This window comes from Sminthopsis crassicaudata, chromosome 2 (genome assembly GCF_048593235.1).
Source record: "Sminthopsis crassicaudata isolate SCR6 chromosome 2, ASM4859323v1, whole genome shotgun sequence".
NCBI lineage: Eukaryota > Metazoa > Chordata > Mammalia > Dasyuromorphia > Dasyuridae > Sminthopsis > Sminthopsis crassicaudata.
In genome coordinates, this window is record NC_133618.1 from 391,679,306 (window position 1) to 391,705,244 (window position 25,939).

The following is a 25,939-nucleotide window of genomic DNA, read 5'->3' on the forward strand; positions in this document are numbered from 1 at the left end:
TTGCCCAGGGTCACACAGCTAGGAAGTGCTGTGATTTGATCTCTGGTCCTCCTGAATTCAAGGCTGGTGCTCTATCCACTGCACCACCTAGCTGCCCCCTAAGTACTGTTTTTAGGGCTGCCCATGATCAGCTGAAGTTGACTTCTACCACTGAAAACCAAAACAAGTATTACATTGGACCCTGTGGTCACAGTTTGTCTATCTGTAAGCAGAAATGACAAGTGTCAAGATAGAAACTCGAAAGTAAATATGTAGAAAATACATTGGAACCCTTTGCTGCTTCTGAAGTGTAGGTTTAAGTTGTCTCCCATACTATCTTATTTTCCATAATCAGCTCCTAGAACAGATTCTAAGAGAATCTAAAAAGAATTCTAAAAGATTCAAAAGTTTTGGCAATTAATGGGCTAATTCATACATATTCAAATGATCCCAAATTATTAATTGTCCTCCCTCTCCCAGAGGGAATCTTGGAGTTTCTCATCAGTCCTAAAGCATCATTTGGGTACCATTTTAATGTCCTACCATAAAAATGCACAACAGGGATAGGAATTGGTGTGTGTCTTCATCATATTTGGTCTTGGGAGACAGTTATTGAATATGCATCTTTAATCCAATCAAAACAAAAGCATGCATGTGGAAGCAGTTTCCTCTGGCATCTCTTTTCTCCAGCAGGTCTTAAGCTCCTCCCTACCACTACCACCATAAGATCATTTTTTAAAAATAATACATGAGGAGACCCACATCTGGGTGTCTTAAATGGAGACCTGGATTTTCTGGAATTTCTTCTTTCTGACTCATGAAACATTCCCCAATTTCAACAACAACCTTTCCCAATGACACTCTGCAGTGGAGCCTATAGAAGCTTCCTGCTCCCAAGACCACCCTCACGTGCTCCCATTCTGAAGTTCTTTTAGACCCAGACCCATTTCGCACTCTTTAATATTCTCGGGGGAGGCCTCAGTGTGACACAGGGTGGTGGCTGTAATGGAAGAAAAGCATATCTGAAAGGGTGGCCTTTGTCTGAATATTTCTCATTTTTCTTCTCTGAGCCATGCAATTTTTCTAGCTCATGTCCTGACACCTGGTAGTTTTCTCGTGTCTTCTAAGGAGAAAGGGACAAGAAAGAAGTAGGGAGCTTACTGAGTAGAAGGTAGAGCAAAGGGGTAATCCCAGGTTTATAGAGGGGTTGAGTTTTGTTTGTCTCACTTTGGGGTTTTGTACGTGTAGATGCACTAAATTCACTCCTGTTTTCACAGCACACCATTGCGAAAAGCTAAAGCGTTGTACGCCTGCAAAGCTGAACATGACTCAGAGCTCTCTTTCACAGCAGGCACTGTCTTCGATAATGGTGAGTACTTCATTCCTCCACAGGAATAGAGTGGAGCGGCGGGCAACCTTCACACCCTTTTAGAGGCCCCACACGGATGGTCAGAGATAGATAAAAAAAAGTGTTGAAGTCCCACTTACTTTCTCACTACATGACATAACATTTGTGGGCAGGGTGATTGGGTGTGGAGAAGTACTGAGTCAAAAAAACCCCAACATCAGCTAATGGATGGGGCCATCCTTTCTCCCTCCCCATTTCTGAAAGCATGGAGACAAGAGGCTGGAAACAACCAGGGGAGTGCTTAGAAGCAGGGGCTGGGATGCCTGGGGCCAGGAGTTTCACCACTGGGCCTAGTCAAGTTCTCCTGCATCTCAGATTCAAGGTAATAGACATATTCTCAGCCTGCCAGTGTCCTAAGCAGAATTCAGGAGCAATAGGATCCGCTATCAGCTACTCTGCTGGCCTCATTAACCTGACAAAAAAAGTGCAGGCTCCCTGAAGGGGGGAAGGGAATAAATATTTATGTAGTGTTTACTATGGGCCAGGCACTGTGTGCTAAATGCTTTATTATTCTTTCTATTTTGCTTTATTATTTATCTTCACAACAACTCTGGAAGGTAGGTGCTGATATTATCTCCATTTTACATTTGAGGATTCTTAAGCAAAAGCAGAAAAAATGACTTGCCCAGAGTCATACAGATAGAAAGTGTCTGAAGCCAGATTGAACTCATTCTTCTTGTCTCGAGGCTCAGCTCTCTATCTACCTTCCCTCCTATCTTCCTTCAAGGCCCAGATAAAATCTCACCTTCTCCATGAAGACTTTCCTGTTCCCTCTTACTGCTAAGGCTTTTACTCTGTTGAATATTTCCACTTTATCTTATCTATAGCTTGTCTTTACAAAGTTGTTTACTTGTTGTCTCCCTCATTAGACTATGAGACCTTCCCAAACAAGGACTATATTTTGTCTTTCCTTATTTCCTGGCCTCTTAGCACAGTGCCCAGTGGGAGTAGGTGCTTAACAAATGCTTGCTGAATGATAAGCAGGGTCCTGTCCTGACTCAAACGGTCACTCCATCTATTCCAGCCACTAGAAGACCAGCCAGAGCTTAAAAGTAAGGTGCAAAAAAACAAGGGGGCAAACAGTGCTGATTAGAGCTCAGCCCTGGGGGGGCTTCCAGCCAAAGATTGAATCAGTTTTGATCCAGGCACTGTCTTTCAGGCCTTGTTAGCTAGCATGCTAATGCAGCTTTCAGACTGACTTGGGTTGCCTAGCTTTGTGACTCATTGCCTTTCCTAGAGCTCACTCTGTGTCTGTTTCTTTTTCAGGTGATATCCAACCTTGAGTTCCCCCAAACTTTGTTAGTTTGGTGCCTCTTTTGTGTTCTCTTTATTTTTAAGGAACACAAAACAAAGACAAAACTCAGTAAAGCAATCATCCTTTTAGAACCAATCTGGCCTTCAGCAGGGGCTTTTCTGACCTTGACAGATAGTCAGGTTCTCTGGAAATTTTGAAGCTTCTCCAAGTGTGGGCTGTCCAAAGCTGTTCAATTGATGAGTGTTACCATGTTAGCTCCAAACAGGGGCCCAGTAGCATTGTGACCTTCAAAACAAATACATTCAAAAGTTGGGTTATATACAGGGCCACCAGGCTTTATATGTGTGCAGCACACAAGACGAAGAAGATGGGGCCTTGTAGATTAACTGGGAGATTTAAAAGATTTCATTATTTATAACTAGATTCAGAGTTTAAAAGTCCATTTACTCCAAGTTGTAGCACACAAGGGCTAGATAGCCCTGCTGGAGCTAACTTGGTCTTTTCTCCAGTAAAATAAAGTGACCCTAATTTTCAGGGCTGTATCATCTAGCCCACACAGATGCAAGAATGTGTGTCTTAGTGTTATTTTACATTCTTGAATGTAAATATATTCCAACTAAAGAATGCCCAAGCAAGCCATTTGTGCAAAAAAGTTGCATTGAGCGCGTGCTCGCTCTTGCTCTCGCTCTCTCGTTCTCTCTGTCTCTCTCTCTTTCTCACCAGATGACAGTCCTATGACCTGGATATTCTTTAACCTGTGTCTTTCAGCAGTGGCACAACAACAGCATATCTTATGATAGAAAAGACAGAGATGAGGGCTGTTTTAGCTAATCACAATGTGCCTTATCCAAGAATCCTCCAGGCTGCCAGATTAAAGATAGGGTTCATCAAGGAACTTCATTCAACCATCCGAGGCAGTGAAGCCTAGTAATTCCTTCAGGAGGCAAAAGAATAAAAGTAAACAAATCTCCCTGAAGAGACTTCTCTTGTTGGCTAGGCCACTGTAGAAGACAGAATTGATAAGATATGCATTTATCTTTCAGATTGTTCTAATTGCTTTTGTTGAATTATATCCTATTTTAAGAGTTAAGTGCTGTGATCCCCCCACTCCCTTTTAAACTATCATTTCACTCACATCTATCCACTAGAATCTTAGAATTTTGGAATTTGAAACTTGCCTTAGAAGTCACCACATCCAATTCCCTCATCTTTCAGATGAAGAAACCTGGACTCAGAGAAATTAAATGCATTGTTTATGATCACTAAGCTAATAGTGTTAGAGCCAAATTTTACTCAGTTCTATTGAATCCAAGTCCAGTATTCTTTCCAGCACCTCATTCTAGAAGAGATCAAGTATCAAAAGAAAGGAATGTATTCATTTATTGGGCAGGGAGGGGTCTTTTCCCTTAAACCAGACTATATTAATTTGCTGCTAAAAATAATAAAGGCTGGTTAGGTTGGATTCTAAAAGTAGATTAAAATCAATTAGAAATAATTCCTCTTTCCTCAAATCCCTCAAGCCACTGTGTTTGACCTGTCCTGTGTACTTAATCATTTTTAACCTAATGTTATGCTTATTTGTATACATCCCTTCTTTCCCCCTAATTCTCTGCTCACTGTTCGTCCCTTCCTCTACATATAAACATAAACACACACACACACACACACACACACACACACACTGCAGTATAAACCGTTTGAGGGTAAGGACTGGTTAGGTTTTCATCAAGAAAAATTTCCAATGGCAGGTTTCAATGTAACATGCTTACATGGCTTCCTCCCACAGACAAATAAATAAGATGAATTAGGTAGAAAAAGAGGGAGTGAAAATTTGAGGGGAAAGGCTGTGATTTCACAATAACTACTCCAAAAGGCTTTGGATTCCAAGGTGCCTGGCTTTGAATTCAGAGTCTTGCTCTGTCAGTTTTTGAACTTTGTGCAGGGAGGGAGTATATGGGTAATACTCAGAAACTAACTACAGTGTCAGCCTTTGCAAATCTACTAGGAAACTGTCCACTTCACCAAGTGCACCTCAGATAATAACTGGAAAGAGAAATGATCTACTTTCTTGGGAACGTTATTCATCCTTAAGCAATACGATTACTGATACCTGGAAAAAAATCATGTGGCATTCAATAAAATTAGGTTCTTGGGATACTTTTATCAAGACCTGAGATCAGCAGGATGCATCGACTCCCTCAGTGTGAAATAACAGCAAGAAAACAGCTACACCCATTTTTTTTCCCCATGGCAAAAAGCCATCCTCACTCAGCAGGAGCCATTGATTGCCTGAGCACTGTGCCTTCAGTGTACTATCTCAGGATATAAAGTCTGGATCATTCAGCCTGCCAAAGTTCCTGCTGCCATGCCAGCTGGTGCTCCCTTGCCTATGGGACATCTAGTAATGATAATTCTTGCATCATGAAGGCATTGTGAAATCAGAATTAGGAGGAAAAGGAGATATTTACATGTTTATTCCCTTATAGCATCTACTATGTTCTAAGCATTATACTAAGCACTTTTTAAAAAGATTATTTTATTTGACCTCAGTTTTAAAATCAGTGAAATTATGCCCTTTTTAGTTGAGGAAATTGAGGCAGACAGGTTAAGTGTAATACCCAGGGTTTCACAGAAGTTCTCTGAGACCAGCCAGGTTTGCACTTTATCTTCCTGCCTTCAAGGCACTCAATGCTCTCTATTCACTTTGCCACCAGCTGCCTTGACAGGCCTGTTGTGGAAGGTTATACAGTATCCAAGGCCAGAAGTCACTGAGTTACCTAGCAATTTGGAAGAAAAGTTGCTTCATGAAACTGTAAAATGCTTCATTGGTGCTTGGGAGTTTACACAGTTTGCAAGAACATTTACATTGATGGGATCATGACTCCCTTTGGGTCTTCCTACCTTAAGCTCCTTGAATTTGAATTTGGACAGACTTGGAGAGAGAGTGTAAGACAAAAGGGCTTGTCTTGCTATGGTATCTGGGCTCAGGAAGAGTCAGACATGACTGAACAATAACATCTTAAGGCCCAACTCAGGGATCATCTCCTCTGGCATACATCTTCTTCTTTAATCAGAAAGAATCTCTGTTTCTTTGAATCATTCATAGAGGTTGAGTTGGAAGGGATCTAGCGGTTCATCAGGCCCAGGGAGGGGGAATTGATTTGCCTGAGATCAGACAGGTAGTCAGACACATTGTGGAACCAGAGCCAAGTCTCCCGACTCCACATTTTTCTGCAGTAGCCCACTTCCTAGCAGAAGTTGTAATCTTCCTTAGCTTATTGTGTCGGCATGGGAGAGGCCAGAGATAAAGTCTGTGCACACAGTAAGCACTCCATGGCTGCTTGTCGGATGTCTGCATCATGTTTGTTTGGAAGTGTGACAGACCTTGTTGTCAGGGAAGAGCCCGGTGTCACCGGCAGCCTTCTATACTCATTGTATGTTTGCTGTGCTGGAGTGCCGCCCAAGGTTATACCCACACGCCCCAGGTGCAGAAATAGAATCCTCTTTCCCTCAGACGTTATTTCAGTTTGTGAAGTGTTTATTGGATATCTGTGAGGAAACAATGGATGCTCCTTTTGTACATTGTGTGCTTCATCCACACAACCATCCCTGTTCTCTCCTTCCTCTGTGTTTCCCCAGACCTGCCCTCTCTTCCAGATCCAACAATTTCAACCTTCCAATTTTAGTCTTTCTCCCATTTCAGTCTCCCATTTGTGAAAATGCAGAAAACCCATCAGTGCTTAGGTACCCTAAGTTCATAGATTTAGAACTTTTCCCCCATATTCCTGGTGAACAAGAACATCTCCATTAATGGGATCATGGCTCTTTTGGGGTCTTTCTACTTTAAGATAACCCAGGGATCATCTCCTCTGGCATCTGTCTTCCCAGATTCTCCTCAGTTACAAATGGTCTCTTTCTTTGAAAGTCATTTTTTGAAAAGGTCAGGCTACAACTCCTATGTATAGAATCATTTTTTCCTAACTCAATAATATAGTTATTTATGTGCATCTCATCTTCTCCTTCTCATTTCCCCACCAGTTATAGCTCAGTATGGCAAGTAGTTTTCATCTTTGTGGTCCTGAATTCAAAGATGACCTTTTGAAGTTTCTACCTATAGGAATATACTGGACAAGATCCTTAACCTTTTCTGATCTGTTTCCTCATCTATAAAATGAGGGGCTTTGGGTAAATTAGCATCTAGGTGGTACACTGGGGTTAGAGTCAGGAAGGCCTGAGTTCAAATATGGTTTCAAATACTTAATAGTTGTATAATCCTGGGCAAGTCACTTAACCTCCCTGCCTCAGTTTCCTCAGCTGCAAAATGGAGGAGATGATAGTAATAATGGTAATAATACTTTGCAGGTTATAGTGGCACACAGTAAATAGTAAAATATTGTCTCTTTCCTTATTACTTTATGTTTTTTTTTCTTAAATTATATTTTAACATTCTTTATTTTATCTGAGTTCCAATTTTTCTTCCTCCCTTCCACCCTGCTTTACACATTAAGAAAAACAGTGAAATGATATTGAGTATAAAAGCAAAATACAATTCCATCTTTTCTATTACTTTATAAATACAGCTCTAGGACCACCTTTGTTAAAAGCTAAAGTTTGAAGTAAGATCTGGACCATTGTTTATTTTTTATTACAAAGTTTATAGACATCAACAAATGTGAACATGTCTAGATAAAAAGAGCAGAAATAAAGAGGATTATCACTGAAACTGTGAATCTCTTTCATGTCAGCTTGAATTTTATAAATGAAATATTTAGTTTAACACCATAGTGCCAATGTTGCCCTGCTTTACTGAGTGCCTTTTTGAACTTCTTTCTGTTTTCTTCTGTGTATGTTTTAATTTCCTTAGTTTTCTTTTTTTCCCCAGCATTACTGACCTTAACCTTATTCCCCTTAATAGCACTTTCCCAATTCCCCAAAAAAAGCTCTCCCTCTAACAAATAAATATAATCAAGGAAAACAAATTCACAGAATCAAAGTTAGCTGAAAATATTGGTCACATCTTATACTTACCTCATCAGACTTGTGGAGTTGTGATTGCTTTGCTTAGGTCTTTCAGAATTGCTATCTTTTACATTTATATCATATAAATTTATGCCTTAGTTCTTCTGCTCTCATCACTCTGCATGTATTTACACATCTTTCCAGATTTCACTGAATCCAACCCTTCCATTTCTTTGAGTATATTTAAGTACCACGATTACTTCAGCTATTCCCTACTTGATAGGTGTCCACATTACTTCCTGTCATAGTTTTTTTTTTTTTTTTTTTTTTTTTTTTGGGTGGAGAGAGTGTGGGTTGGGTGATGTTGCTGTAACAAAGATTATTGCTGTAAATATTGTTGTATCTTTTTCAAACTCTGTATTTCATTTTCTTGTTCATTTGTAATTCTGTGACCTCATTTTGAGGTTTTCTTGATAAAGATATTGGAATGGTCTGCCTTTTCCTTCTCCAGATCATTTTACAGAAGAAGAAACTGAGGTAAATAGGATTAAGCAACTTGCCCAGGGTCACACAGTATGTAAATAAGTGTCTGAGGCTAGATTTGAGCAGGATTAGGTAAAACTCTCTTGAGTAAAAAGGGGTTGTAAGTAGAAATAGTTTAAGAAGCCCTGCATTACATCACCTAGTTTCTCTGTCTTTAATTGGAATATAGTTACAAACTACTTTCCTTAATGGAGAGTGCATTAATGTGCTGGTCCTGCGTATTGCCACCAACAGTTCATTTTCTTTTTTCATCCCCTTTGCCAGTTTAATGAGTACAAGGTAGAATTATTATTATTAGTGATCTAGAACATTTTTTAAATTTTTTTATTTATTTTTACTTTATTTTTTAAAATTAATTTTATAATTATAACTTTTTTTTTGACAGTACATATACATGGATAATTTTTTTACAACATTATCCCTTGCATTCACTTCTGTTCCGAGTTTTTCCCCTCCTTCCCTCCACCCCCTCTCCTAGATGGCAGGCATTCTCATACATATTAAATATCTTATAGTATATCTTAAGTACAATATATACGTGCAGAACCAAATTTTGTTGTTGTTGTTGTTGTTGTTGTTGCAAAGGAAGGATAGTATTTGCAAGGTAAAAATAATCTGGGAAGAGAAACAAAACAAAACAAAACAAAAAAAACAATGCTCACAGTTTACACTCATTTCCCAGTGTTCCTTTTCTGGGTGTAGCTGATTCTGTCCATCACTGATCAATTGGAATTCGATTAGCTCTTCTCTATGTTGAAGATATCCACTTCCATCCGAATACATCCTCATACAGTATCATTGTTGAAGTGTATAATGATCCCCTAGTTCTGCTCGTTTCACTCAGCATAGAACATTTTTAAATAGTTTTTAATAGCTTGCATTTTTTGATTTAAATAATCAGTTATATTTTGACTGTTGTTCTTATACATCTGTATGATATCAAACCTTTATCAGAGAAATTTGTTGCATTGTGCCCAATTTAATTCTAATTCTGCCTCTTCCCCACCCCACCCTCCCAAAAAAAACTTTTAAATTTTATAAAATCAAAATGGTCCATTTAGACTTTTCCATTAATTTCTATCCAAACAAAAATGTTTGGTCAAAAATTCCTCATCCTATCCAGAATTGTAAAAAGAATCTCCTTCATTATTAATAATACAGTCTTACAAGGCCTTAAATGCTTTGTATTAACTCCTTATTATACAGATAAGGAAGCATGTCCAGAAGGAAGAAATGACATTCTAGGGGTCAAAAGGATAATAAATAGGACAAGTAAGATTTAAACACAGACCTGTCCAGTACTTTTTCCACTCTATAATACAGTGCTTTTATTTATATTGTTGTGGTATAGTTTATGAGATAATGGCCTAAGCCTCTTACTATGCATTCCAGCATTTTCTCAGCAGTTTTTGTCAAATAGTGATTCCTTATCCTCAATAAGTTGATCTTTCGGTCTGCTAAAACACTGTGTTACTATGTCCAGTTGCTTCTGGTTCTTGTATTCATGATTTATTCTGCAGAATAACTTTTTTGTTTTTCCTCAGCCAGCATCAAATTTAACATTTTTATAAAGATTGTGGTAATATTTTTGTAATTCTTGAATGTCTTGGTGAGTGACTTTTATATATTTCATAGTAATTTTGCTTTTTTGACATTTCCTTGGTTTTGTTGGTAACAAATGTTGATTTTGTATGTGAGCTTGTAAGTAAACTATCATGTCATATATAAAATCAGTAATTTTGCTTCTTTATTATCTATGTTTATTCTCTCAATTTATTTTTGTTTTATTGCCATAGTTAGCATTTCTAGCACTATTTTAAATTACATTGCTGACTATGTGCATCCTTGTTTTCCCCCTGATCTTTTTGGAAAGGTCCCCAAGAGCCTTTCTCCATTATAGATGTCAGTTAGATTCTAATTACCAGAGTCAGGAAAATTCTTTTATTCCTTTGCTTTTTCTTTCTCTAAGAAGGAGTTTGGTGAAATAAGTTATTTAACTATTTTTGCAAATAGTTTATGTAATATTAGAGTTAATTCTTCTTTGCTTATTTGATAGAATTAACTTTATGTAAATCCACATGATTGACTGATCTTATTAATACTAGGGTACTACCTAACCATAGATTGTCTACCTGTTCTCATAGAACTTAGAAGTCTAGTTGCAGCAGCTAGATGGCTGATTGAATAGAGCATCAGGCCTGAAATCAAGAAGTCCTAAGTTCAGATTTAAATTTGAACATTTCATAGCTGTGTGACTTGGCAAGAATCTATAAGAATCAAATGAGATAATATTTATGAAGTGCTTAGTACAGTGCCTGTTACTTGCTTAATAAATGCTTGTTCTCATCCTCAGAGAAGGCAATACCCAAAAACAACCTAAAAGCAATGCTCATAAATGACCAAGTGTTAAAATGAATGAAAAAGATACAACTGAAAATTACATTCTCAGAACTTTAAAGGAACTGTGGAGGTCATCTTGTCCAATTCCCTTATTTTACAGAGGAGGAATGAGGCCCAGTGAAAAGCCTCTTGTCCAAGGTCACACAGCTAGTAAGTGACAAAACCAGCACTGGGTGCCAGATCTTCTGACTCCCGGCCAATAGACTTGTCCCTTTGCTGCCACTGCTTTAAGTGTTGTAGGAGTTCAGAACATGAAGAGGTGAAGAAGGATTGGAATCACAAGGGATGGTTCCATGAAGTAGGCAGGACTTGAAGGATAATAATAGGAATAACTAAGATTCATATAGTGTTTACAATATGCCATACACTCGACTGAGTGTTTTTACAATTATTATTACCTGGAAATTGAGGCAGAATCACATAGTCCAGAATCACATAGCTAAGCTAGTAAGTATCTGAGGCTGAATTTGAACTTTGGCTTAAATAAAGGATGGGGTAAGGACAAGAGTAACAAGTTACAGGAGCACTAGTTGGAGCCCCCCTACAGGATGTTGCCATACAAGATGGCACCGCAAGAATCATCAGACTTCATATGTTACTGGTGCTGGTGAATCAACTTTGAGCCAAGGTTTGCATGTCTTTTGCTAATTATTTCAGCACTCTCATGTTTATTGTTAATTGGTATCTCAGCTCTGGCTTCCTACTACTTCCCAGACCCTTCTATTACCATAGTTTCTCCAAGCTTCCATAATATTAGCAGTAGGGTCTTTGAATAGCTGATTGTGAGGAGAATGGCTTGAGAGAAGTGGGTTCAGGCAGCATGGTGTGGGGCAAAAAGCACTGAACTGAAGACTCTGGATTTGAATCTTGCCTTTGAAAATTAAATTCCTCTGTAGGACTTGAGATAATTAATTGTTATCATTAAAAATGAGGAGAGTAACCTAGATGATTTCCAAGTCTCCCTCCAACTCTACAGTCCTAAAATCTTGAGTCTGAGCAAAAAGTCTTGTCTGGGATTTTGTTGTTTGACAGTTTAAGGTTTCTAGAAGTTGGGTTGGATCTAGAATCTTCCCAGATGTTGGTGAGGATAAAAGAAAGAGTGAGGTATTAGATTAAAAACCATCTAAAAAAATGGAAATTGCCTTACAGTACAAGTTAGGGTAGGTATTTGAGTATCAGGAGAAATATGGTATTGGGAAGATTTGAATTTCTAAGCTGTAATGGTACTGATCTTGGAGGAAGTTTTTGTCAGATGCCATGTTGTGGTAGAGAGAAGTATGGATTGGATTTGTGTATCTTTTGCATTGAAGCTCTAGCTATCAAGAAATACTTAATTGGGTTCAAGCCTTCCTGATGAATTGAATTAAATAAACTATTATGGACATGCTAAGTGCAAGAACCCTGTGTTAAAGAATGGTGTAAACACCTAAAAAGGTTTTTTCTTAAGAGTTATTTTTTAAGAGGTTTAGTATTTTCTTTATTGTTTAGTGTTTTCTTAAAATATTTTTTTCCCTACTTCCTCTTAATAGATATTGACAAAGATCCAAACCCCAGCAGCTACTTTGGAGCCTTTCCCAGAGTTCAGTATTTGAGCATTGTGCAAGGGAACTGATGGCAAAGTCACCAGAAAAAGGAGATACAGGGGAAAGTTTTGACCCTCTCTTTTTCAAAGAGGAATTTAAGTCTGGAAGAGGGTTTGGACAATTTTGATCTTATATAACTAGGTGTAGCTCCATCTCTCTCTCTCTCTCTCTTCTTCTTCTTCTTTTTTTTTCATTATCTTTTTTTCTGGGTTTCTATGCTCCATCCTCTTCCCAAGCCCGAGCCAGGTTTATATGGTAGCTCTCTGGTGGAAGTAGTTTTCTAAAACAAGTACAGGAAGTCACTTAATTAGCCTGGGGAGGGGAGTAAGGGAAATTTAATTCTCTCAAAACAATCTCAGAAAATTAGAGTTTCCCTGATAGACAAGAAATGAATGCCCTTGCTCTCCCCAGAGTGAAGCTTATACAATCAGTGCTGAAACATCAATATCCCCTTCACAGTCCTTCCTTCCTTCTTTCCTTCCTCCAACTTTTGGCTACTCTGCAAATTCAACAAGGCTTATATAATCCTTTCATCACCACAATGGTTTCCATAGAGACTTATTGTGATGTCACAAATGAGACTGTATCTTCTCTGCCTGTTGAAAAGTCAAAGCCAACCAAATAAGATCTGGGAAGGTTGTGACCCTGAGATCTAAAAACTAATTTTGAACTTTTCTTTGGAAGAAGGAAGAGGAGGGCTTTCAGTTTGTGAAGGTGCCAAGAAAAAAAAGGAAAGGAGAAACTTATGGAGAGAGCAGAAGAAACTTAAGGATGGGGATTCTTTAATTTTTGATTTTGCATTCTTAACACCTTACATAGTGGCTTGCAAATAGTAGATACAGTGACAATGATGTAAAGAACAACAAAAATCAGTTCATGAATCTGATAATAATGATCAAGATTAGCCCCAAAGAAGAAATTTTAAAATGCCCTTTCCTCCCTTCTTTGCTGGGGAGAACATTTGCTGGCTAGTGGGACATTACCATCAGATCCATTTAATGAGTTGTCTAGTTCCATTAAACTTCCCCCCTTCCCCTTTGGTTTTCTAGGTAGGAAAGGGGTTAACACAGAAATAGAAAGTTTAAAAATAAATCAATAGAAATTAATTGAATGAAGCTAAAAAAGACGTATACCAGTGTAGAAAACGAATAATTGACAGTAAGGGTAAAGATTAAGAGAAAAATGAAATGCACACCAGGAAGACCACCACAGAATTTTATCCAGACCAGTTTTTAAAGTTCATTGCTACAAGTAACTCAATACTTACCCCACAGAAAGAATTGATAACTTTATAGCTTTATTCAGTAAATCTGAAAATCAGAAGCTATTCATTATTAATAAAGTTTGCTAAAGCTATAAAACACTAAATCAAAACTTTTGGAATACTATTCATAAATAACCTGAGTGATTTTGGCCAGAACCATGCATGAAGGTCAGGGAAACCTTTTGAAATTCATCATTCTTCCAACTTTCCCCTAACTTCTCTGAGAAGATTGGTGGTGTTATGTTTCAGAAACTGAGAGTCATCTGTCAGTCTCCCTCACTCCTTACATCCTTTTGCCAAGGGTCTTTCCCCATAGCATTGCTTGTACTCCTCTCCACTCAACCCCACCACTATCCTACTCAAGCTTCTTTCCTTTTATCTACACTAATCTAATGTTGTTGTCCAACTCTTCATGACTCCATTTGGGATTTTCTTGGCAGAGATACTGGAGTGGTTTGCCATTTCCTTCTCCACCTCATTTTATAGAGGAGGAGACTGAAGCAAACAGGGTTAAGTGACTTGCCCAGGATCACACAGCTAATATTTGTCTGAACCTGTTTTTAACTTAGGAAAATGAGTCTTCCTAATTCCAGGTCTGGCACTATGCCACTGTGCCACCTGCCTGTCCTATTCTAACCAATAACTTCCTAATTAATTTTCCTGTCCCCATATTTTTTGTATTAAGCATAGCCTTTAAATATTTTTATTAAAATCATTTTGTTTTGATAATAAATCACATTTTAATATATTCAAAATAACATCAAATTAGATAAGAAACTGAACTCAGTCTTTTAAAGGAATTTTATATATAACTATATATCTATATCTATCTATATAACAAAGTTGTATTTATTTCCCTTTCTGAACTTATTTTGTACTCTTAAATCAACATGTAAGTTCCAATGCTCCCTGGTTGGTTTTATCTCCTTTTGAAGTTTCCTCCATTCTTTTCTGTGGACTTTTAGAATGTTTTGTTAATGATTTTTTTTTCTTTTTTTTTTTTTCTAAACAAATATAGTTAAACAAAACAGATATGTGCATTAGACAGGCCTAAAACAATATACCTTTTTTACATTTTAAAAAATGTTTTCTTGATTTTTTTCCCCTTCATATCACTATTCAGTAACTCACTCCTCACTCTTTAAATATAATTCCTCCCTTGTAACATATTTCACACACCTACTAAAATAAGCTTTCTTTTGCATGAGTCTCAGTCCTTTACAAAAAACCTTATTTCCAATAAGCTAAAAATGCAGATGTCTTAGTGTGACTTTCATGGTCCTTCCCAATCTCCTTCCAATCACTTTCTAGCCTTATTTCATATTATTACATCCCTTCATAGACTCCAGACTCCCATCAAAATGGCAAAATAGCCTTTTCCCAGATTTAAATCATCTCCTGTATACTTGTACAGGACATCTTCCTTACCAGGAATCATTTTCTTATCTCATCTTGTCAAAATCTTCCCCTCCCTTCATGACTCAACTCGTTAATCCCCCTCCCCCAAAAAATCAGAAGTGAAAGCCAGTTTTTGTTATTTCTGTTACATTCTATCTGGCATGATACATATTTGTATATAATTATATCCTTCTTCCCAATAGATTGCAAGTTCTTTATGGTCAAAATTTCTATGTTCCCAAGACCAAATCTAATGTCTTGCACATTAAAAAAAAAAAAAAAAAAAAAAGCAATGATTAGATTTTAAATGGCTTCTAGCCAGAGACTAAGTTTTTTTGTTTTGTTTTGTTTTGCTTTTTATTGTTTGTTTTTAAATACCTATCTCTGTACCTAATACAATGCATTTGGGCATAATAGGTCCTTGACAAATGTTTACTGAGAGTACTGAACGCTTTTAACATTTCTTCTTTTACTTTTTCCTTTTTTCACAGTTCATCCATCCCAGGAACCTGGCTGGTTAGAGGGAACTCTGGATGGGAAGACAGGATTAATCCCGGAGAACTACGTTGAGTTTCTCTAACTTTGGACACCCAAGCAATACTGCTGAATGTTACATGGTATCCATGGCAACTGCTGATCAGGGTGCAATAGATCATTTCTCTCAGGCCTGGAGAAATGCAGGGCGATGGACTCTTTTTCCTCTCTATCAAAATGAATGTTTCTGTGAATCCTAGCATCCCATGTTTCTATCATCATCTCAGCTGATGTGCAGTAGTAGTTCAAAGGTAGAGTCAAATAAGTCCAGGAGAACATCTGGGTTCTGATTTATTGGTGGAAGATATGCAACATGGCCATTTTCTCATGAACACTCCAAGCAGAGAAAACTCATTCTGGTCCTGGGAGTGGATCTGAGCACAGAATCCCGGGATAGAGCAAGAGGCAATAAATTGTCCCAGAAACCCAGGAGGTGGGGACTGACTGGAAGATGAGTCTCTCTCTCTCTCTGATGATAGGGTGGGCTTCTGCTTTTGTTTACAGTATGCTTTTTCTTCATTCCAGGAGACCCACTCTGCTCACTGTCTAATCTTGGAGTGGGAAGGGGTTAAGGTATTGTTTACATAATTTCAAACCACCATTTTAGTAGCTGTAGTTGTTTGCCCATCCTCAGCATAACTTAGTCCAATCTTCTCACAGGAGAGAGCACACACCCCCTCCAGCAAAGACCTATCTCTTCAACCAAGGGCTGTGATCACCTGGTAACCGTGGCAACCTGGCCTGCTTCAAAACAAACAAAAAAACTAAAACACTTTTTTTTTTCTCTCTCTCTTTTGCTCTTTTCCTTCACCCCCTGGCATTGGTATCTTTTCTAATGGATTTAAAGGACTACTTCACATAGCACAAGAAACTGCAGTGGTCTCTTCTGGGGCAGACATGACAGTAGCTGGGAACTGGCCCCTTTCTGGATGAACATGAACACTATCAGTGTTTATTTGGAGCAAACTCTCATAACATTTTTGAGATTAGATTGTGGCTAGGCAAAACATTTATGCTGGATTCAACCGGCATTTCCTCTCTGGAGGAAAAGATGCTGCTCCTGTGAGATGACTTATTCCCTTTGTCTTGTCCTGTATCTTGTCTATCACCCCTCCTGGGTATAATCAGAGCTACGCACTTTCCCCTTGCACTATTGCTCTTCAACTTTTCCTGACAGAGTTTGTGTTTGGGGGAATGGTTCTTGTCCTCTCCTTTTCATTCTTGGTGGTTTTCAAGGAGATCCTGTTCTTACCTTGTGGCCAAAGATGCCGCATCTGTACACTGCCATTAATATAAAGTAAAAAATTTTCAGTCCCCCTAAGTTCCTTGTGTTCCTCTAACAAATTGCAACCCTAAAGGAGACCCCTCCTTTCTCCTCTTCACCCCAAAAAGGTAAAGAGAAAAGAGGTGGGTTCTTGAGAATGACATTCTCTTTGCAGGGAAGGGCGAGTACTTGGAGGATCTTTGTGGGTAGAGATTGTCTTGTGAGATTTACCTAGGGTAGAAAGGAAGGGGCCAAAGTGGGACTCTTGTCTGGTTCAGATTAGAGTGTGAAGGATAGAAGACTTTACAACTTCCTTTGAACAGTATCTTATTGGCTGAGACACTCAGAGAAGACAAATGCTGAGCTTCCCTTTTGGAACAAGCATGTTTGCATCAGGCAGAATTGCCCTCTCCTCACCTGACTCTTGAGCCCTATGACTTCTGTGGAATTAACTTTGAAGGAAGACATGAAACTTGAGTTGGTGTATTACTGTATCTTACTTTTTTATTGAAAAATGTACTTGTAAATAGAGAAAGTTGAATATTCTATGGCAAAGTTTTATATTTGATATTTTAAGCTAAGCTGTAGTGAATGAGCTACTTGATCTGTGCCAGGCTTGTTTGATGAAGAGAAGGATGATTAGGAATATATATATATATATATATATATTTATATATATTCCCGTATAGCCCTTCAAAATCTGAGTTAGCCCCAACTGCTCTTGTTTGGCTGGTGGAAATTGATTTTGCTCACTTTCATTTTGAAAATCCAGAAATTTTAGTTCTTTCCCAGGCCTTGGTGTTGGAGTAAGAAGAAAGGAGGAACTTAAGTAAATAAAAACTCCCACTGAGTAATTGGTCAACTCCTAGAACACTGAAGTAGGGATGCAAGAGTATGTTTTAGTGGCCAGTACACATGGGGAAAGAGCTAGTGATTTTTAGTTGGTGTCCTCTTGGGAATGGTGCATGATCCCTAGCACATATGGAGGAGATGTGACAGCTTCTGGGATCTTTATCCCTTATCTTTCCCCCCTCCCCCACATCTTCTAAGACTCACTACTTCCAGAGTATCTACAAAGGATTAAAATTTAGGTCTTCTTCCCTATATCCTCCCTTCTTTTATCTCTCATAAACTTTTCTTTTAGCTGTCAAAACAAGAGTGAGTGAGGAATGGCAGTGAGCATCCCCTTCCTTTTATTCTCATTAGCATACTCTCACTGGTATTTCAGCTTCATTGATGACATCACTGTTATCAGGGTCAGGAATTTCATTGTTGTCCCCAATTAATGTAAGTTCCCCTTTGTCATTTTGTCACAACTCAAGGACTAATAAAGTAGTCAAGAGCTACCAAGAATGCTGCTGAAGACTAAAACAGAAAAAGAATTCGCCAAGAGCAAAAAGAAAGGGCTCCAAGGGTGGTTGGCATTAACCCTAGGAGATAGGGTCTATATGGATAAGTATGAAGAAGTATTCCTCGGGGGAGTGAAAGAGAAAGGGAGGGATCTCCCCAAGAAGGAGCACCAACTTTTGAAGGGTAAATAATTTCCAATGTTGCCTTGTGTGGGCTTTTTTTTTTTTTCCCCAATAGAAAGCCAAACCAAGGTTTTCATCGCATTTGGCTTGTTTAAATAATAATGTACCCAGTCAGATCTAACTGTATGTGGGCTCTGTTCACTGACCAAGAGAAATGATGGCCCTGGCTAGAGAAAGTTTCCCCTTCACCCTCCTGTGGTCCAAATCATTTTCCCTTGGAAGCTTATTCTTCAGTTCACAGCAGGGAGTAGTTGCTTTGGAGCCAAAGGGAAATAGAGCTGCTGTCTTTGGGATTTTTTTAGGCTTACCCCCTTCTCTTGCTAGGATACTCTAGGCCAGTGACAGATGGCCCTATGTTTTCTGCTTTCCTAGGCAGACTCTTCTATTAGCCCCAGACCAGGTTTTAAAACAAAACAAAACAAAAAAAAAAAAAAAAAAAAAAAAAAAAAAACCACCAAAAAACACTTAATAGGAAGCTGGGAAAAGAAAGATTTTTTCCTTCTAATCTTAGTCTTTACTATTTCCATTATTGATTTCCCCCTCTCCAATTTTCCCGTCTTTTGGCTTGACTAGAAATATGATAGGGAGGATAAGATGATAGATTTCAGTAGAAAAGCTGGTCAGTAGTGGATGTTTACCTGAGTTCACCCTGAAACTTTGATGCTTTTTGTAAAGCCTGATGGACCCTTTATTTCGGTCAAGTGATGAAGATTTTTTCGATGACTAGAAGGACCTGAAGAATGTGTCCAGCTGGCCCATCTCCCAGCATTGAGAAGGTCAACAGTTCTCTCAACAAAACAGTTTTGGGTCTTTTTTCCAGATCTTCAGAGACAGCAATTATACAGCCAAACCTCCTTTTGGTCTCTAAACCTTATGTTTACCACTTCTCCTTATCTCTGGTCAAATTCTCATTTCAGTGTTTGTCCATTTTTTGCTTGGTGCTCCATGGACACCGAAAACAAATGACACATTTGTGGGCAATAATGACCTTGCTGAAGGTTTGGACACTTGCCTAGGCCTCTACTTGTAATAGTGCCCAGGGAAGAAAGAACTTTAATCCTTCTCTAAATTATAGGTTTTGGAATAATAAAAATACAGTCCCAATGAGTAGAGCTTCAATTGACCTAGAAGTTCATTACCTTTGGGCATTTTCCTTTTGGGGGCCCCTACTTTCTATAGGTATTCTTGGTCACCAAATGCTATAAATCATTCATTGGATAGTTGTGTACAAAGGTGCATTGGGAAGGCCAATTCCTCTTAAGAGTCATACAATTTGGCATGGGTCTAAATATGTCTGAAAAACAAAATAAAACATGTTATGGCCAGAAAAGCAGCCAATATTAAAATTTGCTGTCTAATTTAAAAAATTTTGTTATCAATATATTTGGAGGATAACCATTATCTCTGACTATTATATCTTTTCTATGATCAATTACTTTGATAGTCTTGCCCCAAACTCCTCAGAAAAGAAAATAGCTATCAAACAATTCACACCCTGTGGTAGTGTTTAAAAAAATTCTTCATATGCTCAAATGTGTTTAGCAGCCATACTGATCCCCCAGCAAGGCCCATCTCCTCCCTCCCTCCTTGTAGAATAAAAATATCAGTAGCAGTGAAATGAACTTTATTATAGGCTACCTGTGATGAGACACCAAAGTGTTACAATTAGCTTCTTCCTTTTATACCTACAAGTTCTTATTTAAGGAGCTTCCAAATATAGAGTGAAAATATTTAGAAAATCCAAGACCAAGTAATGGAATGAGGAGGTACCTAACCCTACTTCTAGAGGGACTTTTTGAGAGATGAAGTGACTAACGTCTCTCCATGAGTCTGTATGTCAAAATGCTTTTACCAGATAGGAAATATGACATGGTAACAACTTTGGAAGTTGAACAAGACCCCAGGACACTGTTGAATGCCCAGGAGAATCTAGTTGTTAGCCCCAAATGTGTGATGATTTTAGTATCATTTCCCTAGATAAAATTTTCTAGTGTTCTCACTCAAGAACCAGAGTATCAGAATAAAAATAGAGAAATCAGCAGAATGTCATGGCATGTAGACTACTCAGACCATGCCCTGGAAGTGTTAAGTGATGGTACCTGATGTTTCCATCTTACTTATTCAAAGACTACAGGCATCTTTCTCAAGCATTTAGATGCACATCCTCATAGGCTCACCATGTCCAGGGTTAGTTCTACACCTGTGAAAGGGAAAGATTCAATATGTATATGTTTATGTGTATATATATGTATATAACATATATTTACATATATAGCAATAGACAGACATCCATAAGCAGACCCACAGAAGCCTGCAGTCACTGAGCCATTGTAGATTTAAAGATTCAGGGGTTAGAAAATAGGTTAGAGAAGCAAGTTATTGATTCAGAAAAATGATCAGAGATGTATAAATTAAGTGCCATTTTAAAACTTTGTTCATATTTATAAGATGTTTACTATCTACAGCCATGTTCTTCATTAACTTAATCAAAACTATGTTGAAAAATCATACATTAATTGTGGTAACTGGCTCTCAGCTGCCATGTTTAGAAGCATTCTCAAAGATGTCAATGTTTCAGGAAAGAAAGATTATGCATGTTTAATTTGTTATTTAGGCTACCTTTGAGTGTGCTGTGATGTAATAAATATTAATAAAGTACTTAAAAATGGCACCTTAATGTTAAAAAAATTATATACTATATGAATAATGCACTCTTAAACTTCAACTCAGTATTTGGTATTGACTGGTGCGTAGAATCCAATACAGTAATTACAAAGTAATTTGTGGTTAGAGTGCAACTCACTGTACACACAAACCCCAGTTATAGTAAAATAGATTTTTTTTTTGTCATGTGAGTTTTTTTTTTAATGTGCTATCACTTTATTGCTTTAATCAACTGCAACTATGGAGACCAAGCAATTTCTGTCCATGTGGCCTTTGAGACTTTGCTTTCTTACATTTGGTCAGTTTGTGTGACAATCCCTGTGAAAGGAGTGGAAGTTTGATTTAAAATTAAATGATTTTTCCATTTGATGATATGTCTGTTTCTTTGGACTTGGATTGCTTTTAATATGTATCTGTCTCCCAATCAGTATAGAAAAGGACACTGTGTTTATCCTAAACTTTGAATAATTTCAAGTAGTCTTTATTGGACAATTTGACTTTAATTTGAAGTTAGCTATGGACATCTGGAGTTGAAAAGGATCTTACGAGTCATTGATCTGATCCCCTCATTTTACTACTAGTACCATCAATAATAATAATGAAAATAATTCTAACTTATGCTTATATGGCACTTTTAGGTTTCCAAAGTAATTCTATGTTTATTATGTCACATGAAGCCCAGAGGGATTAAGAGACTCCTGTGGTCATATGGCATGTAACAACTTTAAAAATCCTGATCCTTTTTAATTCCAAATCCATTCTCCTCTTTACTATACCATACTGCATCTAGTTGAATCTAACAGCAAAAATCCCCGCTGCAGCCTCTTTGACAACCACTTGCTTGAAGACCTTCATGGAAAGAGAACTTAAAGGTTAACAAGGCAAATTGTTCCACTTTTGGGGCAGCCTAATTAAGTGTTTTCTGTCCTCCCTCCCCCTTTTCTTTCTTCCTCATTTGACCAAACAATATTTCTAATCCTTTCTGTGAGGCAGTTCCTATGTGCTACTCTCTTAACTTTCTTGTTAATACTGAAATACCCCCACAGTTCCTTTTAACATTCTTTCTATGCCATGAAACCTAGTTTCCATTTGATAAAGAAATAATTTTGGTTACCTTCTGCTACTAAAATACCATGGGGTTTCAGAATAAATGTACGTGTCAAAGATGGCCTTTCTCCTTATGTTATTTGACATGATTCTAAAAATTCTCACAACAGCAATAAGAGGAAAAAGGCATAGTGGCTAAGAGGAGGCATCTATCTCCCTTTACAAGTCATGTAATAGTTTACTTAGAATACTAAAGTATCAGCATAGAATCTGACATGATTAATAGCTTTAGGAAACATAAGATTTGATATAAATTTGTGAAATTTTTCAGCATTTCCTTATGTAGCAACAAAACCCAAGAAGAAATAAATTCTAAATGTCTCAAATATCTAACAAGAAATATCCATGGCTTTTAGAAAAATAATGACAAAATACTTAAGACCCCCCCAAAAAAAAGTCAAATAATTCATTGCTCATGGTTAGGCTTCAAATAATAAAAATTATGGGATTACTCAAATCATCCTATAGAATTGGTGGTGTACCAATCGAACTGTCAAAAAGGTAATTCATAGAGGTAGATAAAATGGTACCAAAATTCATTTGGAGCAGTGAGCAGTAATAAGTTAAGAATTTTAAGAGAAATAAAGGGCAGGATGTAATGAAAGTGAAAGAAGAAGAACATTTCCAGTCTTAAATGAATTATAATGCAGGAACCAGTGAAACTACCTGATGCATAGTTGTTGTTTTAATAGAAAAATTGGTCAGTAAAACATCAGAACTCGAGAATGGAAAGAGAGCTCAGTGATTCCCACCATTACTAGAAGGAATTTCCATCATGACATAATAGGTTGGTCATACAAACACCACTTGAAAACCTTTTAAGGAAGGGGAATTCCACTACCCCAGGGCAGTTCATTCTACTTTTGAATAGTTCAAATTGTTTGGAAATTTTTTCTGGCATTGAAGAGAATGAATTTAGTCATTCTTCCAAATACAACTGTCTTGTCTCTCCAGACTCTTTTCCATGTCAAAATAATCCTAGATCCTTAAACCAAGTAGAGAAGCAAATGTCAGAACCTAAATCTGGGGTTTGTTCAACCCAAGCACATAAGTTACTAAGAGGAAAAACTTCCTATTCAATAACAACTACTGAGAATATTGGAAGATAGTATGATAGAAATTAAGTTTAAAGCATCATCTTATGATATAAGCCACAATAAAGCCAAAATGAATATGTGATGTGAATACTAAGGATCATATTATAAAAACTAGAAGAGAAAAAGATCAGATGGATTCCCTTATAGCTCTGGGTAGGGGAAGAGATGAAGGAAACCATGTAAACAAATAGATCTTTATCTCTTCATTCTTCATTCACAAAGTCTGATCAAACTGTGGTAGCTTAAAATGCCCTAAACTCTCCAAAATAGTCCCTGGGACTCTAGATGACAAATCTCCAAAAGGGCAATAGAGGATGAACATTTATGTGACTTTGACACATAGTGTTTGCTAGGAATTTATAACGAACACATTTCAGAAAACTCGGAGTTTGAAAGAGGACCCCTTTTCCCCACACTTATCTAGCTCCTGGTCAGCATCTGACCTTCACTCTTTAAGGATTGCAAGGAGAGTCTTCAAAGTATGTCTTCTTGTAGGAAATTGAGTGTTTCCTTCTAATGCTCTAACATGCTAGAGCTCCAAACCACAACATTTTAAGCTACCAGAGCTAGATGGTATCTTAGAAGTGATTTAATATAATCCATTCATCTTACAGATGAAGAAACTGAGAACCATTGACTTGAACAGAATTGAAATAACTCACCCAAAGTCATATAGCTAGCAAGAAGCAACATAGGAATTTGAATTCAAATCCAGTGTTCCTATATTATGATTCAAAATCTAGGGCTTTGCATCTCATGGTTTTAGGTCCATAAAAAATCTTCTGTGTTCAACCATGAAATCGGGAGGACCTGAGTTCAAATCAGATCTCAGACACTTAACGCTTCCTGGGCGTGTGTGACCCTGGGCAAGTCACTTAAACCCAATTGCCTCAGAAAAAAAAAAAAAAAAAAAAAAAAAAAACTTCAATGTTGTGAAGAAGTACTTGAGACTTTTTAGTCATTTCTGTATATGAGGAACAGTCAAGAACTGGCAACCTGAAGTACTAGTTATATAAAGGCAAGATTTCCCAAGCTCCATCAAATTGTACCAATAGTGACCAGTGTCTTGTGACAGAACTTTGTCATCTTTCTCTTTGTTTGATGAAGTCATCACCGTGAGTGCTTTCTAGAAGGAAGTCACAAAAATGTCTATCTGGGTCACCAATGACTTCTCAGATTTGCTTTGTTTGTTGCTAACTGGTATTTACAGCCTTAATTTAGATTTCCCCCACCAGAAAGCACATTTGTTTATTTCTTCCATTTTTAATGTCTATGCTCTTTAAAAAAAAAAAAAAAATCACTTTGAGGATCAAGTATGGAAAATATTAGGTACAATGTGATAGAAATAAACTGCCAATATGCAAATGGCTATGGAATGAACATATGAAAAATCAGTCAGGAAATTCCAACTTAGAAGCATGGGAGCAAGGTGAACTTTCTCTTATTAATCCCCAAACATGAGTGAGGTTATTACTTTCTAGACTAGGACAGGAAAAGACAAAATCTCAAAAGTATTGAAAGAAGTTTTTATGGACATGGGCCTTACATGAACAATTGTGTAGATAAGAATCTTGGAGCTGTCCATATAAAGGCCCTTGCTGATTTCCTTTGTCTTAAAATGGCACATTAATGCTTTGGAATTCTGACAAAGCACCCTCGTGGTAAGTTGCCATAAATAGAGACAGTCAATCATGCTTAATTGCAATGTTAAAACAGGGCCCCCCTAAAATAGGGGCGCGCACTTGCACATAAAAGGCCTCCCAGAGCACAGAAATATTCGCACACCCAAGGGCCACGCCCAGACCTGCTAAACTGACCCAGAATGTGAGACAGATAAACTGAAGTGACAGGAGCTCAGACTTTAGTCCTCTTTTGGGTGGGGTAACATAGTTGGAGGGCCTGGACAAGGGACTAGAAATATCCAATCCTAGGCACCACTGCAGTCCTTTCCCCTTGATGAACTATTAACTTTCCCTCTTATCTTTAGCTTTGTCAAAAAAGGCCCCCAGATTTCATAGCAAGTCAGTTTTAATCAATTTATGATATAATTCATATGCAAGGTCGTGCTGCTACTTTGTATGGCGCTGGTATTTTGCACTATTCAGCATGCTTCCATAATGTGTCAAAACAATCCTGAGAGCTGGCAGTTCAGCTGGCAGGAGGGCCTCTCATTCCTTCTTGACAGAACTGGGGGTGCAGAGCAAGGAACTCAGTCATTTGGCTACTTACCATTTACAGTTGGAAGGAATCTGAAAGACAGTCTAGTCCAATCCCTCTCCTTTTCCCTAGTTTATGGATCAGAAAATTAGGTTACAGCCCCAAACTTGCCCAAAGTTACTCCGGTATTAAGTGGAAATGTAGAATTTGAATCCAAGGTCTTTGACTTCAATTCCAGTAATCTTTCTAAAAAGCTCTTACTCCACAGCAAAGTAAGAAAAAAGAAACCAACATTCTCACCCTCAATTCTAGGATAGCTTCAAATCTGAAAATCAGCAGACAGTGCCGGGAGAGTGTCCTTGCAGAGATAGGATGGATTAATGGTGATAACTTAACAATTTTGGAGCACTTTGAAGTTTGCAAGAGTTTTCTTATTTGATCTTCACAATGGCCCACTTTGTAGATGAAGAAACTGAGACAAAGAATAGTAACTTGCTTGTCCAGAGTCACGCACCAATATCTGCATTAGGATTTGAACTCCAGTATTCATCAATTCACATCCAACACTGTCTTCTATGTCCCTGACACGACCTAGAGGCCCTGAAAGACCTTGGACTGTGGCTCCTACACGGAGCCATTATAAGACAAGTTATCTTGCCTCGAGGAGTGTCCCTTTTTTTAAAATAGCTTTTTATTTTTAAAATGTATACATAGATAATTTTCAATATTTGCCCCTATAAAACCCTGTGTTCTAATTTTTTTCAGTGTCCTCTCTTAAGTGGAGCTAAGGTACGC

General features: G+C 37.8%; 1 protein-coding gene across 2 annotated transcripts in view; it reads left to right on the forward strand.

Moving 5' to 3' along the window:
* ARHGAP26 (Rho GTPase activating protein 26) overlaps positions 1-15,773 on the forward strand; it is a 542,258-nt gene extending 526,485 nt beyond the window's left edge. For both annotated transcript variants that reach the window (XM_074291699.1, XM_074291700.1), the window contains 2 exons: positions 1,257-1,348; positions 15,281-15,773. In XM_074291699.1, coding sequence (XP_074147800.1) covers positions 1,257-1,348; positions 15,281-15,369 — 181 coding nt within the window. In that variant the 3' untranslated portion in view covers positions 15,370-15,773. The remainder of the gene's footprint in view (positions 1-1,256; positions 1,349-15,280) is intronic.
* The last annotated feature ends 10,166 nt before the right edge of the window (positions 15,774-25,939 follow it).